A 17,857-nucleotide genomic window follows, 5' to 3' on the forward strand; every position below is an offset into this window, starting at 1 on the left:
GAATATATGTATGCTCATCACAAATTCAGACTTACTATTTTGTTTGTTACACAAATAGTTTTGTCTTAGAATCACAGTTGTTTTTTTCCAATAACACTGAAGCTCACTTCTAATCTCACTCCTATACTCTTCCACATATTCTTTCACATCTGCAAAAGAGAAGAAGCCATTCTGAGTTCCTTGGCTTTCTACGGAATAGTTTGTGTTGTTTCGTTGTTTGTGTGTTTGTTTTTAGGAGTATCAAGATTGAATTACAAAGTGTTTTTCTTAAGATGTCAAGTTAATGATCTACAAGGCAGAAAGCTGAGGAAGTGGAGGGGAGTAATCAGTGTTTGCATCCTGTGGCATTCGGGTTCAGTTATACTGCTGAAACCTGGAAACAGCAATGTTCTAAAGCAATTATTCAGTGTTACACATTACAGTTATTTTGGCATCTGTAGTTTGTTCATAGTTTATGCTGTAATTACTTCAAGTATGTCCTTCATTCCTAAAACTGGGTTGCACTTATTGAAATGAGATATGTAGCTGTCTGATAATTAGCAACAGCTGACAACATAAAATAACGATCACAAAAGAAAGTGAGGAAAATATATCCTGCTTTCCACTACAAAATTTTTAGAGTCAATACTCTTATTCAAATGTCAATGTAGTACATACAAAAACCAGCCCTGATGTCTCTTGTGCACTGTAATCTGATGGCTATTTTGTATGCAAATTCCAGATGTTGCACTAATCCTTAGGTATTCTTCAAGTCACCAGACCATACTGGCAGTTAAGAATGAGCAAAACCAAGGTGCCTCTCTGGAATTAGAATAATGTATATTTAGTTGCATCATGAGTATCTTTCAACCATCTCTTGTTTACTTTTTAGTTTCGATATTTCTGATGTATATATCACTCTCAGTGTCTGAGAACTATGTACTTACTCTAAGCTGAAACATTAGAAGACCAAATAGCTGTGCCTTGGTAAACATGATGAGAGAACATGGGTATGTTCCCAGCAATACTGGTGATGTTATTTTCGTTAGCTCCTCCATCATTTTCATAGGATGCTCCATTTATGGAATCACCAATAGTTGACTGTTTTGTAAGCAAAATAAAAGATTAAAATCAGATAACAAAAGTATAACATCATTGAACAAAACTTTCATCTAACCTCATATCCTGTCTTCAGCAGTGATCTAAAGTGGGTTAGTTGGGAAAAATATAAGATCATATTACACTCACATGTATCCTTTTAAGTTATACATGCCAATAGTTATTACAGTAGTTATATATAGCAGTAAGCTATAGTTATTATACCTATTCATGCTGTTAAAGTTATTCATGCCCTTCCCTGTGGGCTCCACTAAGTTTAGATTTTTAGAGCATATTACAAAAGAGGGAATAACAGTAGTATAATGCTGAAAACGACTTTTAAAGTTTTCTTAAGAACTGCTCTTTAGTTTTTGGTCATCTAGCACCCTATTCCTACTTGGCATTAATCTCTCAAGATATCAGCTATCCCTCACCCATCCCTTCACACTGCTGTACTGAAAAAGATAATGGTGAAATAAATTTGCTTTGATTAGGATTTTCAGCTTTTGGCTTGCTGGCTTGGCTGACTGCAGACACACCCAGAATACTTGTGAAGCATGTGGTTTTCTGTCTGCACTGAGTACTTCAAGAAGGCTGATCTTAGAGGAAATACTTTGGTTATACCTTACGAGAAATGACTTTGTGATCAACAATTAGATGAGACGGAAGAGAAAGAAAATTCAGGTTACACCTACCTGAAAACAAAGAGGCATAAGATTGAGCAGGGTGTGAAGTTGGAAGTTTCTGAACAGAGATATCTGTGTTTATCTTCCTTGAGTTTCTGCCACTGAAACTCTAGCAAGGTTTCAGATGCATGCATGGGAAGTATGTGTCCTGTAAATATGACCACATTACTGTTTTCTGTACTCACAGTGTTTAATCTGCTGGGTAGGAGTTAGGAAGGCATCTAAATTCAAGTTCTCTCATCATCATTTTTTGATGTACTATCCAAGATCATGTATTTAACTTGAATTACACTGACAAGAATTCAGAGATGAAATTCAGAGTGAATGTATTCTGACAATGTTTGTGGCTTCAGAATTACAGTTGTCTTTTGTAAATAATCACATGAAACACCTTTATTTCTACTTGTAGAACCATAAACAGCCAGAGGAGTAGACATTTGTACAGGATTTGGGGTGATATCCTGTGATCTTTGACCTACCCTACATATTGTGCAACTACAGAAACTGTAGTTACGTTTTATAAATACAATGTATCGTATAACTACAATGTGTGTAGTTACGTTGTGTAAATACAGACAATGATAACACAGGTGTTTAATTTGCTTTTGCCTTACTTTCCCGTCTGTGAAATGGGGATGGTATCAATTCCATCTCATACAAGTGCTATGATGAGAAATGAATATCTAAAGCTACTTGGATGCCATGAGAATGGATGGAAATTAAACATAAAATTACATGAGAAATAAGATAATGTAACTTTTACAGTAATTGGGAAGTATTTTGTATAGATTCAGCATGGCTGAATGAGTGGTCTTTAAAGAAAGGCATGACCCTGCAGAAGTACACGAGGGGGTGAAATTCACATTTCCAACGTTAGTGTAGAGAACAGCCAAGGTGAAAACACATCTTTTCCCTCTAGTACCTTGTAGTAATTGGTTTTGGACAGAAACGTGACCATAGAACCACAGAACCATTTAGGTTGGAGATGACCTCTAAGATCGTCAAGCCCAACTGCTATCCTGGCACTGCCAAGTCCACCGCTAAAGCACATCCCTAAGCCCTACATCCACACTATTTTTGCAGACTTCTAGGGATGGTGACTCATAGAACAGAATCACAGAATCGTTAAGGTTGGAAAAGACTTCCAAGATCATCTGGTCCAACCATCCCCCTGCTACCAATGCCACCCGCTACGCCACGTCCCTAAGCTTTTCCCTGTGCAGCCTGCTCGGGGAGTGCTCCGGCATGCCTCGCAACCCCCTCAGTGAATAAATGTCACCGAGTACCCAACCTAACCCTCCCCGGGCTCCACTTGAGGTGAAATCGGTGAAACTCGGAGCGGTTTCTCCCCAAACCGGGCACCGAGCAGCCGGCAGCGGCCGCCTCAGCCGCTCCCGTCCCCGCGCCCCCTGGCGGAGAGACGGAGCCGCCACCCGATGGCGGAGCCGCCACCTCGGAGCGGAGCCGCCTCACGGCGGAGCCACCACCTCACGGCGGAGCCGCCGCCCCCCGCTCCCGGCTGCAACCTCGCCGCGGCTGCCCCCGAAGTTGCTCCTTGCACCGCGTCCCCTCAGGCGGCGGCTCCCGCTGGCGGTGGCGGCGTGGCGCTGTGGGGAGGGCCGCCTGGCGCCGCCTCCCTCCCCTCCTTCCCTCCCTTTCTACCCTCTCCCTCCTCCATCCTCTCCCTCTCCGCGCTGCCCCATCCATGTTCGGGCTGGAGAAGCCGGCCAGGAGCGGGGGGTTCCCCAACATGGCGTCCGTGGGGGATTTTAACGCGCTCAGCTCCAGCATCCCGGCCACCAAGGTGGAGCTCTCCGTGTCCTGCAGGTGAGGCGGCGCCCGGGGGACGGTGCCCCCTCAGCGGCGGGGGGACGGGGACGGACACCGAGCCCTCGCCGGGGCTGCTGCGGGGCCCCCCCGGGGAAAAGCGGCCGCCGTGGCCCTGGTGGTCACCTCCGGGTCCCTCCCGTGTCCCCTTCGGGTCCCTCCGGGGCCAGATGCGAGGAGCGGGGCCGCGCCTCGCCTCCTCCAGCGGCTCCTTAACTTCTGGAGCTGTCCCAAGTGCCGCGGGTGGGGAAAGGAAAAAAACTCCCATCCGGACTGATCCCTGCGCCTATTTTTATTATTATTATTTTTTTTTTTGGAGGCTGTCTTGCAAAAGTCTTGCGAAACCGGGCGTGTTACCTTGGCACATTTTACCCCAGCGCTGCCGCTGAGAAACTAAAAATCAGAAAATGCACGCCCGAAACAGAGCCCGGTGCGTGCGGTCCCGTTCCTCAGCATTTATTGGTGTTTATCGGTATTTCAACTATAACGCTGGAGGGAACAGAGCGTTTGCTGTTGGAGGTCTACAGTTATTTATTTTCTACGTGCGCGTTTCCATCCACGTTTCGCAGCCCCGCTACAAGGCGTGCTGTGCTGGTGGCTGCGAGGCAGCCGTGCCGCTCGGAGTTGGCGGCGTCCAGCAGCGGCTTTGGAGAGGGCTCGGTGTGGGTTCCTGAGGCGAGGCGAGGCAAAGTTTGTCCCGCAGCTCCATTTGCTGCCAACGCTGCTGCTTGTGAGGGGAAAAAAAAAAAAAGGCTTAAATTGTCAGGCTGCTTCCTCTCCTCCCTTAGCAGATGAAGTGTGGCTCGGTGCTTTGTCCAGGCTGCATGGCAAAAGAAGGCAGAGACCCTGAGAAATGTAACACGACTGAATTTGGTATACGAAATGTATCCCTGGGCTGACAGGAACATGCTGATGCTCAGCCTGTCTCCACAAAGTTTACTAGCAGCAAGCAGAGAAACCTTGGTCCTGGGGAAGGCATGCTGTTATGTGTAAAAGCAATCCAGGACCTTTTATATTACTTTTATTTTTTTCAAATAACCTTTACATATGGCAGAGTTCTTGTGCAAGTTCTGACCCAGTTCATGTATAATGGGAGTTTATTTCCTTCCAGGTATTGTTTGTATCAATCACCCTGCAATGTTTGCTTCTAACCTTACTCTTATAGTTACTTGAGAATCCATCTGGTGGTTAAGAAAGGCAGGTGTATGAAACAGCTGATCATTTCTGATGTTAGTTACCTTATTTATAGCTCATTTCAGGACATAATTTACATGTTAATTTCTCTGTACCTCTCTTCAAAAGCCATGTCTGTTTTGTTGAAGCAAGAAAAAAAGTTTTAAAAACGTTTTTTCACCCCGGTATGTCTCAATATCAAGTGCAGAAGGATGGGAATTACCCAGGTGATTCCCTTCTTCATGTGCTGGAATGACAGCTTTTGATTGCAAAATCATGCTTTGAAATTGAGTGTAAAGTGAATGGGGCAGAGATTAACCAGTAGCATATGGCTGTGATTCATCTGTAAACACAGTCATTGGCTAAAGCACAGGAAAAGCAGTGCAAAACGAAATTGTGAAATACAGCAAGAGTCCACTGTGCAAAGTTCAGGGAATGCTGAAAATTCTTTAATAATTAGCAGTTGTGTATACCTAAACATATGGAGAGACATGCTTTGAAAATAGTTTGAGTCATGACATCAATTTTCTCTTGATACCTGCAGAGTTGCAGAGCCAATTTAATTAATAGTTTATATCAGTAGTTATCAGCTGATAATTATACTTTTGTTCCTAGATATATTTTTTTTTGCTTTATTTGTTTTGATAATAGTAATAATGGGAACTTCTTCCAGGTTACACATGTGGTATAATTGGTGGCTAGTGAAGTTGTGCAGCGTGTTTGGTTCCATGTCTGGCTGTGCCACAAAACAAACTTGTGATTCTAGACAATCCTTTTAACTCTGTGTTTTTTGTTTTGGTTATTTCAGTTTCTTGTTATTCAGTAAGGATACAGCTTCTACTCACATTTCAGGGTGGTTCATCTGTTGGCATTTCCCAAGTCAGTTTGCTCAGCATGCCCATACTGTCAATGTGATCAAACCAGCCAGGTTTCAGTACTATGCAGATGGGGTTGCACGACTTCTTACTCTGCAAGCCAGCCTGCTTTAGCTTTGGGGTCCTGCGAGGCAGCCACTAGGTGAGGTGCATCTCATGGCACGGAAAGTCTTTGTCTATGAATATCTTCTGTTAATGCTCTTCTGGGGTTTCTTTATGAATAAAAATCTTTCCTATGATACTCATTGCTCATTGAATGCCAGCATTGGCTATAGTTTTGCAAATACTAGGAAAGCAAGATATTCATTTAATTCTTTCTAGTTATTACTACCCAGTGTCTATCAGACAAAAAGTTTACGGTCTTCTTCCAACTCTTGTAAGATGTAGATTTCTAAGCTTTCTTCTAAGGCTTTTTTTTTTTTTTTTTTTTTTTTTTTTAATCAGGAATCTATATTCTTAGGTGCAAGGGCCAGATCTAAAGCGGCAGAACAACTTAAACATCTTGTCCCAAGGGATCTTTTGGTGTTGGTAAGAGTCCACTGTTGCGTGGGCCAGTTGTTACAGAAGCCATCTCTCCCTGCGCCCTGTCACTCCCTCTGTCACGTGCCCAGGAATGCATCCATGGTCTGATGAAGGCTGTCACCTGCCATGTGGTCTTTTTTTGATTGCGGGCTGGCATCGCTTTAGATGATTGTCCTGTGGTGAAAGAAAGATCAGGACCTTGGCCTTCCAGTCAATAAGTGAAAGAGAATATAGGTTGTTCTTTATCTTAACTCTACTGTTGTTTTCCAGCCAAAAGGTTCCTTTTCCTCCAAAGGTGTATTTGCATAGCACACTGATTTAGACCTGTGTCTAGACTTGAATCTACACTTAGAAGCTGTGGCTGGAAACTTGCGGTCCCAGGTGAGCTGGAGGTAAGCTCCAGGCTGTGTTTCAGGGAAGGAAATAATGGGGACATTTGAGATTGCTCATCATCATGCCTGCCATCTTGTATGGCCCTCTCTGGTCGTGTTCTTTGTTAATTGCAATCCAGTTGCATGTTAAATGTTGGAGGAACTTCATATCCTGGTCCCACCTTCCCTACTGTCAGTGCAGTTACTCAGTGGCCTCTCAAGTTTTTCAGTTTTTGTCGTGATCTATATAATGGTCATCGCTGCTCCTCATGGTTGCTGTGTGGACTGACCTGAAGTCTCCTGATTGAGCCACAGCCTTTATGAAACCTTAATTTACAAGGAAGACCAAGAGTTTCATAATGTCCCATGTTAATTTACTTACTGAGTGAGAAGTTATCAAACAGAATTGTCCTCCTAAGAGTAATTTGTGTGTATGTATAGGAAAGTGAAGCTGTAGCTTGATCATGTTATGACTTCTAGTATTGTATCAAAGATGCCATGCTCATCAGAGAAATGGCAAAAGGCTTATAAAATGCTGACATGGGTCTGCTAGGCTTTGTGCAGGGTCGAGCAGACTGTCCTCATGTTCTGGGTTTGTGCCGGGCGGGCTCTGTGCTGTCAGTATTCCCATAGCAGGCACAACGTGTGGAAAGGCAGCACAAACTCCTTCTGGTTAATTCAGCAGAAATACATTTGCTTGCCTGTGCCTCATTTGAATGAGTTCTGTGCTGCTTCACAATTTGTACAGAAATCTCGTGTTAATGAATGGGCTGAATGGAATTAAGCAAATCCTGTTCTTAGTTATGAAAATAATCTATTTTCAAGTTTCTTGCATGGAGGAACAAAACTTACTACCTCAGGGTTTTTGCCTTTCTGTTTTTTTGGTGGTCTGGAAGTCCTAACCAGTTGCTTTCTGGTGGTTGTGGTACCCAACAGCATGTTTAATTATACCTTTGATTATATCATTGATTATATATCTTTGATTATATCTTTGATTGTCCTAAGGATTGATTTTTAGCAACATCTCTTCTCTCTGGCCCGTATACGTACCTCCCAGGTATTTGGAAGTATTAATCATTGGTTAGAAATTCCCATGGCAGAAAGACGCCGTGACAAAAGAGAGACCCTACATAAATTATTTGAGCTTGGAACTGTATAATACAAAGTACAGAAACTAAAATTCACCCTGGTTTTCATTTACCAGCCCTTTTGTGTGTGTGTGTCCAGGCTGGATTAAAAACCTGTGTAGTGGTTGTGTATGGCTGACAACAGAAGGTTGATCCTTACATCTTTTTATTTGAAATGAAACTTCCTTGACAACCAGCTGGCTTCAGCTGAGGAAAACTGGTGTTTCAGAAAAACAAAACAAAACAAAAACTGTATATATGGGTGGCAGTGTTCTTCAAAACAGTCACGGAGGTACATTTCTTATCACCTGTATGGCTTGGCATTCCTGTACCTGTCTTTATCATTTGAAGTTCAAGCAGGCACACGTGTGAATTGTAGAATTTAAGAATTTGAGATCTGTGGCCCTGTAGACGCAGACTTGCTACTGCTAGGAACAGGTCCCGGGTTTCATACAAGTTGTGCAAGGTCTCGGGACTTGTCAGCTTCTGTCTGAACTTGTCTCTGCCCAGCTGGAGCTTTGTTTGGCCTCGCTGAGCTCCAGCAGTAGTTTTTCTAATGACCGGGTGGCTGCTGCTGAGATAGTTTCACTTTGGCTTGTATAACTGTGTGATATAACTGCAGTTTTTCTATAGATAATTGTAGCGAGCGGTGGTATTGTGCAGCATGGGATAGCTGTGACCCGCACAGAAGGGTGTTGTGGGGAGCCTCAGAGTTTGGAGGAAGGAACCATCAACATCGTACCCCTCCTGAGACGTCCTGTGCCAGCCCTGCCACCACCATGAACTTCATCCTCCTGTGGGATGCTCGCCGGCAGCTCGCTGTGATGCCCTCCCACAGCTGAAGCTGACAGCCTTAGGTCTCAGGAAGGGAATACAAGGGAAAGCCTGCCAGCAGAAAAAGGATCAGGTACTAGGAAGCGTGTGACAGCTTCAACTGTGTTAAGGCTTTCTGTGTTAGCACTATTTTCCTCATTTTCTTTTATTTCTTTATCTGCCCATCTAAGCAATGCCTCACAAAAGCAAACAGTGGCTGAGAAGGAAGAAGGAATCTTACATTGGTGGTTTGCATTCACTTTCTAAATGGCTTCTTTGATGTATACCTTTTAAGAACCGTTTCAGAAAAACCATGCAAAATCTGGTTTTATGCTTTATGTACTCTTATACATTAATAAAATATTCTGTTAACTATACATCCTTCAAGAAACCATATCTAAAATAGAATTGCATCTCCACAGGCTTGGGTGGACTGGGTAAAAGCAGCTGGAGAAGGACTGATAAGTTGAAGTTACCTTGAACTGACAGATCCTTGGGCTGCCAGGGATCCTTAGTGCCATCGCCCAGGATATGTCCCTAGAAGCTCAGAGCTACAGACTGTTTAGCTGCCTAGCATTAGGAATATAAACGTAGATGGCTCATTTTGTTGTTTTCAAGTAATAGTTGGGCTTGTGCTGAAGCAGAGTTCAACCAGTTTGTGTTATGCTGTTGTGGTTTAACCAGGCAGACAGCTAAACACAGCACAGCCATTTGTTCACCTCCCACTCCGCAGTGGGATGGGGGAGAAAACTGGAAAAAAAAAAAAAAAAAAAAAAGTGCAAGAACTTGTGGGTTGAGATAATGGCAGTTCAATAAGAAAGAAATAGGGGAAAAAAAAAGAAATAAACGAATGGGGAAAAAACAAACAAACAAAGCAAGTGATGCACAATGCAATTGCTCACCACCAGCCAACTGATGCCCAGCCAATCCTCGAGCAGCAGCCCCCTGGCCAACTTCCTATTGATTTTATTGTAAAAAAAACATGGTTTTATTGTTCACCATGACACCACATGGTATGGGACATCCCCTAGGTCGGCTGTCCTGGTTCTGTCCCCTCCTGGCCTTTTGAGCAATGTCCTTGCTGGCAGGGCAGCAAGAGAGGCAAGGCAGCAAGTCCTTGCCTCTGTATAAGCACTGCTCTGCAACACCTAAAACATTGGTGAGTTATCAGCATTATTTTCTCCTAAATCCCAAATACAGCACCAAACCAGCCACTATGAAGAAAATTAACTCTGTCCCAGCCGAATCCAGGCCATGTTCCTAAATGGACTTTGATTTAAAGTGGAACAGCCCAAGTACCTGTTGAGGTCTGCTTCATCTGTAAGAGTAGCTTTTCCTGACTAAGAATTTCTAGTCTGTTTCCACAAAACAACAGCTGCAAAACTATTGCTATGTTGTATGCAAATTTGGCAATTATGTTGTTGTTTTAACCCCCAAGAGCAGTCAGCAGTTTTAGTAGAGGTGTTGACCTAGAACTTTTTTGGCACATCTAGCCAAAGGTTTTCTGTGTGTTGCCATAAAAACTTGCTTCCCTCTTTCTCTTCAGGGAGTGACTTCAGTCTGTTCATAACTTGACAAAGAACATTACTTGGGAGGCTGACAATTAGTTCTTCATCTTTTTGTGAACAAGAAGAGTCAGTTACTTCTCCAAAGAGATACTGTGGATGTTTTCCTTAGTTTGCTTATCAGAGATGCGTTTGCTTTCTTCCCAGTCCTTCAAGTGCCCCAAAGAGGGGAGGCAATCTGAACAGAAAGTGAGAGATCATCCTAATTGCCTCTTAGTCGGGAGAGCCACCAGTTTCTCACCTCTGGGCCTTTCCTAAAAGAACCAGTCATTCTGAAATGAAGGTAAAACTCTGAGAAATTGTCTGGTCTGCTTTGAGGTCCAGGGCATTTTGAATCTAGGGACGTGGAGGCTATTAGCTTCCTTTTTATTGCGTTCTGGCAGAATACAGGAGAAGAGCGTGAGTAGCTATGGAAGGGTGACTACTTAAGCTAGCACTACAGCTGAATGGTTGTTTGTGAAATTACTCTGCAAGAAGTCAAGTGGACTCTTCACTCAAGGAGACTCTCTGGACCATATGTCGCCTTACTTAGGGCTGACTGTTGCAAGTCCAATGGTATCAGTTAAAGTTGAAGGACGGTGACTACTGAGGTGTAATACAGCTACGTTACAGTCAGTAGTGAAATGGATGCTACTTTGCACAAAAAAAGAGGAAATATTTCTATTATTCAGGATGTTCCTTTAAAAAAAAAGTGCATGGGCCTTTTAATAAGTGAAGGAAATTTAAATGCATTTGTTTAATGAACTAGGTAAGCCAAAGCTGCATGGACAAGCAGAGGAGCACAAGGAATTAATTGGCTCCTTCCTGTGTTCAGCCACTCCCAGGAAAGCAGGACTCATCACGTGTTTCTTGGGAAGACAAACGCCGTCACTCCAAACGTCCCCGTTTCTTCCTTCCTTCCCACCAGCTCGTGTTGCTGAGCATGGCATCAGGTGGCATGGGACAGCCCTTTGGTTGGTCTGGGCCAACTGTCCTGGTTCTGTCCCCCCCAGCTCCTGGTGCACCCCCAGCCTGCTCTCTGGCAGGGCAGCACGAGCAGCAGAAAAGTCCTTGGCTCTGTGTAAACACTGCTCTGCAACAACTAAACATCAGTGTGCTATCAGCACTATTTTCATCACAAATCCAAAACATGGCATTATACAAGCCTCTGAATAAAATTAACTCTCTTCCAGCCCAAACCAGGATAACTGATTAATGAGCTAGGAACAATTCCTTTTCCCAGGGAGTAATTCAAGTGTACTTTGAGGAAAGTGAGGCATGCTCATCGAAGAATCTAATACATTGAAAATGTATGTTTTCTAAAAAATGAAATCAATCTTGCATGGGTAACTAAATTTTGTTACCCATGGGATGGGGGAGTGAATTGCAGAGGTAGAAGTGAGAAAACTGGTGGGTTGATATAGAGACAACTTAATAGGTGAAGCAAAATGTGGAATTTATTCATAGCTTCCTGTTCAGAGGCAGGCATTGGGCCATCTCCAGGAAAACGTGGCTCATCACACATAGCGGTCACTTGGGTGGGGAACGAGATGGAGGAAAAACAGAACAAAACAAATAAAAAAACACTGTGTGGGGTTGAGATAGGAACAGGTATTTTTGAAACAAGAGAAATAGACTTTAAAATACTCAGTTCTGTGTTTCCTGTGGTCTGTTCTTCAGTGCCAGATTTCTGGCATTTCTGATGGAGGAATTGAATTAACTTCTAAGTTAAGCATAAGAAGCGTTAAATTTATAACAGAAAATTACAGAGCAGGAAGTTAATATGTTGATCATTTTTTAAAAAAAAAAGTCTAATTTGAAGCAAAATATTCATGAACAAGGTGAGTAAATGCTAGTTTTTAAGGTAGATCAGTCTTTGTCAATGTATATATGCTATGTATATACAGTATATTTAAATCACACAAAGCAACATAATAATGATTTCTGTTTAGCTACTACAGCTAACGAGGTCATTTTATCTTAAATAAACTGGTTTAGAAATACATGTGTGAGATCTTAAATTTTTATGTGAAATATAGAAAATTTTTGAAGCAAAGCACTGGGCAGAAACTGTATCATATTGACAAACCTTTCTGGAGTTTGTGAAACTCTGTGAATGAATAACATGATTCTGAAAGGCATAGCTAAATATGTTTTAACTTTTCTTTTTACACATTTTTTTAATTTATTTTTTTTATCTGGGGAAATTGCTCTCCTTATACCCATAAAGAAATCTTTATTCCAGCATTTCTAATCCTCTAATCTCCCGTGTATTTTCCAGTATATACTAAGTAGGTGTTAATGCCATGGTTCCTATTTTTATTTTTTATTTTTTCCCTTAGTCATCAGTGCTACTGCAAGTGTTTTGGAAGGTCCACTCCAGAATTCGTCCAAAACAGGTGCAAAATGAATTCCTTCAGGATCTGTGATGGTAGAATAATGCTTTCTGCACAGATGTTACTAGACTTCTTTGCTATAGATAGTTGATGTACATGTTCCTCCAGGTAAAAAACAAACAAACAAACAAAACCAACCAACCAACCAACCAACCAACCAAAAAGCTCTTTTTCTCCTTTTTTATTCTTCCTTAAGATTGATAGTCATTCCTTTCCTTTTCTTTTTGCATTGTTTATCTGAAAGTCATAAATAGTATAGAAAGAATATGCTCACTATGTTGAGTTGCAATAGAAGTCTGTTTCTCTTGATATTTTGGTTAGGAGGAAGTAACAGAAGTTTTGGGCATTTCAAGTTTCTGAGTTTGGGAGCTTTCCTAGGACTGTTTCCTGAGGCAAAACACTGTACTACCAAAGATAATGCTTTTCTAAGGAAAAAAGTTTTCTGCTCAGACTCTGCAGAAAGTGCTGTTGAGGGGATAAAGGCTATGTAAAATTCTAGAAATACATCCAGTGTTCTTTCTCCTTTTGCTTTTAGTTATTTCTTCTGGTTGTAGCTTGCTGTATGATTCTGTGCCATGCAGTTTTCATATACTTAAAGGAACATTTTGATTGTTTTCCCACTAAAATGAGAATGCACAAAGGAAATTGTGTAGCCTCTTGAGCTATTAGAGGAATTAGTGGGGAAATCAGGCTCTTTTTTTTTTCCTGTTGACATTGGTCTTTAAGTTCCTTCCAAAATTGCCTGCACTGCTTGAACAGCCTGCTAAGTTCTCGTGTTGCTATTTTAGCTGGTTATTAATGATTTGGAAAATCAGACATGTCTGCAAACTTTGCTGAAGACATTGTTTATTTATAGTAAAATGTACGAAGGATCAAATTGAGGATATTACAAGCTGCATCATCTCAAAACTGTGCATTAGTGGTACTTACTGACCTGAGTTACTGTGTTAAACTTTGGTATCTCAAGCCTCCTTTAAGGGATGTTGGCTGTATGGCAGTGTTTTAGTTCATTAAGTCCCTGAGCAGTGAATGGTTGATGACTAGGAGGATTCTCAGGCAGTGTTGCAGATTCTTATCATATTCTTATATTCTCCCATGGCAGGTACTTTCTGCCTGTCTTGGAATCAGAGGAGCAGGATAGACTGAGATTTACAATACCTGGTATGGCCAGTCTATCCAGGGGAGGACTACCCATCACCTAATGTGCTATTTTGTTCATACAACCCTTAATCTGGATTTTTCTAGAGTTTTATAACATTCTCAGGTACTCATTTTGAGATAATAAAAATAATCTAGTTACCACAAATTAATGACGTGTCTAGGTATGTATAATCAAAATGAAATAAGACACAATTTTCATTTAAAATTGCCAATTCTGGCATTGCAGACCTTTCTGTACCACACTTTGAAGCACTTTGTAGTGGTCATTATCAAATACAAACTTGAAACTGTTTTTCCTTGGTTTGTTAATATTTCAATATATATTTGCACATTGTTGGTTAAGATTGAATACAGTCTCTCTGGATATGATCAAATGGATATATAAAAATCCCATTTCTGAATAGATTAGAGAAGTTCTGAAGAATTAGTATGTGCAGACTTCAGGTTCATTCACAAATACTAATCTTAAACCCTTAGGCAAAAATAAATATACCGTTCTTTTAAAGCTATCTTTTTTCATATTGCTTGTTCTGAATCATGGATTTGGTATATCTAAACTGGGGATCCAGTATTTTTTCTTTGTTGAAGTCTGAATGGACTGCTTAGAAAACCTATAGTTAACAACATATTAATGTGCATTTCAACACTGTGCAGTAGCATGAAAATGTGATTTAGATCTGAATGGGAGTAATAAGTGGTGACCTTTAACGAGGCTGCACTAATTATTAAAAATAATAAGTTGTAAGACATGTAAACTGGTTACTTAATACATCCTCTTGCTCCAGGGTAGGACCAAAGAACTAATTAGGACTTGCAGCTACCTAATATGTTCTTAAAGACCTTTAGTGGCAGAGATTTCACATGATGTCTGGCCACCTTTAACAACAAAAGATGGTAAAACAACGCTCAACCACAAAGTTCAACTTATGCACTTGTTGTGTCGAAGACTCAGCTTGTGGTCAGGCCTCTTCCTTCTCGTTCTGTCTATGTGGGGATCAGCATCTTTTTCTTCTTAGACAGTCCTTGATTTTTGCTTCCTCTGGACTCTAGTGGCTCCGTGAATTCCTTGGAATGCAAAACATTGGCGTGCCTAAAATGTTGTTGTTGGAACTGAGTGTTTACTAGCATTAAGAATACTAGACAATTACTCCAAAGTGGCATTTTTGTTTATTAAATCTTGTTTATTTAATATGTTTCTTTAATAGTTAGCCCTGTTTTCCAAAGGCACAAGGGTTTTGACTTGCATTCAATTTGTAGTCTATTGTGATGCCTAGAACCAATTTTAACATTATTGCTGTACATGTATATCCAGCTATTCTCCATTCTACTTTTTTTTGCTCTTGATTAATACCTAGCTTAATCTATCTGCCTAAGTTTAATAGCTCTTTCTTGTCCCTGTGCAATAGTTTTCTGTTTTCAGGTCATTTTTCAGGTTTGTCAAAATCTTTTTTTTATTACTATTTTCTTTTTAATCTTTTTTTTTGTTTGTTTTTTTGTTTTTGTTTGATGAAATGGTTGGGATGATGAATAGCTTTCTGTGAAAGACTGGTTTTCTGGTCAGTCCTGCTCCTCTAGACTTGACATGACATTAGGATTGTATCACATAACAAAGAAGTTTGTTCTCCCTACTTTTTTTTTTTTTGTAGGTGCTTAGAAATTTCCTATTTTTGGTATATGTCCTGTTTATCCTTTAGTTTTGCTTAACCTTACTAATTCATGATAAATTCTTTTAGGTATTCGCTGATGGCTCTGAGATATCATAACCATTCTCTTAAATGAAGTCCAAGCTTTTTTGAGTTCAACTAGCGTGTTAATCTGTGGTAGAAGTTGTTGATTTAAAGTTATTTCTGTTCCTGATGTCCCTTGCATATATTTAACGTGCTTGTTATGTATCACTTTTCACTTCAAAGTACTGGAGTTTTAAGGTTTAGTTTGCTCAAATCCAGAATGTGTAACAAAAAGAAGGGTGAGAAGACTCAAGGTATGGTGCTGACTGACCTCAAGTAAATCTTATGCAGTAGGAGGGGAAAAAACTAAGTAGACTTCTGATCAGTATTGTTAAAAACATACATACATTGGTGTCTGATCTGTATTTTTCATCACTTTTAGTAAGATGACTTTTCTCTCTTTTTTTAAACAGAAATCTTTTGGACAGAGATACGTTTTCTAAATCTGATCCAAGTAAGTACATAGCATATTATTTTGTCTCCTCGTCATATATTCCAAACTTGTAAATACTCAATAAAAAATTAGATGGGTGGTTTCTGTGATATCATTTAGATTTACATTGTGACAATTACATAAAACAGTGCTGGTTATGCTCATAGCTCCTATTAGAGGAACTGGAATTTTAAAGGCTCTGTAATCGCTCCTGCTTTCCTGAACTACATGGTCCCTCAGTTGAGCAGAAAAAACTACATTTTCTTAAAATTAATAAATGCAGAAAAACCATTAATTTTTAAGAAAATAATTATATGTTGTTCTGGTTTGTTTTCAAAGCTACTTGATAAACTGGGAGCACTTCTTGCTGCTAGTACATATTGTCCTCTAATTGTGTTTGCTTTTTTTCCTGATAGTGGTTGATCAAAGTACTTCTTCAGCGTTAACTGACTAGTCATTAGATTACGTTGTCTCGGTCATGTTGTCTCCTCTACTGCTCTCCATGTCTATTTTTATCTGTGTTCCTTTTTTTATTTTTTTTTTTAATAAGCCTAGGCTTTTCTTCCTTAGAATAAATACTGTATGTCGTGCTTACTGACATTGGAAGTAACCCGAGACATACATGCTTCCATCTTGTGTCTGGACGCGTAACCATGTCCTGATGGGATGTACTTGAATACTGAGTCATGTGGCAGTGCCAAACATTTGAGTGCTTTTGTAAGGGTCTATTTGTCAGTTCTTAATCAAAAGTTTCTTGAGAGAGATTCCACAATAGACTTTGATTACTTCTGCTTCCTGGGGAAAAGCTGCATGAAGTTAGGAGTGCCTTTGACATTTCTGAGCTTTAAAACTTTATTTTTTTTTAATGGAGACATAGGCAATACCATACCTCTGATGTAGAGAAATCACGCAGAAGCAGAACTGAGTATCTTGCATATAGCAAACTATTTTTTAAGCAATTTTGAAAAGTGGTCAATGATACGTTGCCCCTGATAAATTAAATTCAGGGCTTTCTGTATTGAATCAAGGCATCTTTCAGCAAAAGTGATGAGATGTCTAGTTTTTAAACTTAAATACTATTAGGGATAAGTGCTTCAAGATTTTCTCAGGTAGGAGACTGTATTAGGCATAAATCACAGGATTTGAGTAGCAGGCGACTGCCGTGTGACTTGTGTGGGAGGAGGCCACGAATCACTCAGTGGCTGTCACAGCTCGTTGCAGTCAGCTCTGGAAGCCTTGTGAGTAACCACTGCCAGCTGGAACTTCTGCCAGCCAGGGGAGCACACAGTGCCCCTGCCAAAACGCATTTCAGAAAGAAAGTGGCAGCAGCTAGGGGCTAGAGACACAGCTGCTGAAGATTCTCCCAGAGCCATACTTCTGAAGATATGCTGCTGGGAATGCACTCTTTAAACAAGACACTCCTTGTGAAGACCATAGACTCTTCAGAAGTCTATGGTCTGTGGACATCCCGTGCTGGGGCCGGGACACCTCTACAAGGGATTGTGTCTGGTGGGTGACCCACACGAGGGAAGGGATAGGAAAACCTGTAGAAACTTTACTATCCTTAAAGTAATTCTGAGAAGTAATCCAGTGGTATTTTTTATAGATTCAAGGTATGTGGAAATATTTTTTAAGCCATCATAACCTTGCCTATCAATTGCAAACATACTGCTTTCTTGTTTCTGGTAAGTAGCTTATTTAAAGCACTCAAATTGATGGTGTGCTTTGGAGGTCTAGGCTCACACTGTAAGCATCCAGTTATTCTGCCAATCAGGCCTATCTGTCTCAGGCCAGCAGATTAAAAACATGTAATACAGTATTACCGGCCTTAGTAAAGAGAGAATGGGGAAACTGTTAAATCTAGGAGTGCTCATGCTGTATTCACACTCAATAAATGACTTGGCAAAGCAGCTTTGATTGTGGATACCCTCCAAACAGTGTGGATTTAGTATTGTGGAAGATTTTTATTAGCTGATCAGTTTGCTGCCAGTGTCCTTTATTTCCATGCAGACATATGGCCTTAATGTAACAGCTAAAGGGATAAGAGTGTACTATAAAAACTGCTATTCTTTTCTGTACTTGGAAGTATAGCAGGATATCTTTCCTCTGTGTCTGTTTGTTTGGA

General features: G+C 40.8%; 1 protein-coding gene across 2 annotated transcripts in view; it reads left to right on the forward strand.

The window, feature by feature from the left end:
* The first annotated feature begins 3,431 nt into the window (after window positions 1-3,431).
* The window catches only part of CPNE8 (copine 8), a 103,007-nt gene continuing 88,581 nt past the window's right edge, over window positions 3,432-17,857 (forward strand). For both annotated transcript variants that reach the window (XM_032198684.1, XM_032198676.1), the window contains exons 1-2: window positions 3,432-3,590; window positions 15,713-15,753. In XM_032198684.1, coding sequence (XP_032054575.1) covers window positions 3,469-3,590; window positions 15,713-15,753 — 163 coding nt within the window. In that variant the 5' untranslated portion in view covers window positions 3,432-3,468. The remainder of the gene's footprint in view (window positions 3,591-15,712; window positions 15,754-17,857) is intronic.

This window comes from Aythya fuligula, chromosome 1, assembly GCF_009819795.1.
Source record: "Aythya fuligula isolate bAytFul2 chromosome 1, bAytFul2.pri, whole genome shotgun sequence".
NCBI lineage: Eukaryota > Metazoa > Chordata > Aves > Anseriformes > Anatidae > Aythya > Aythya fuligula.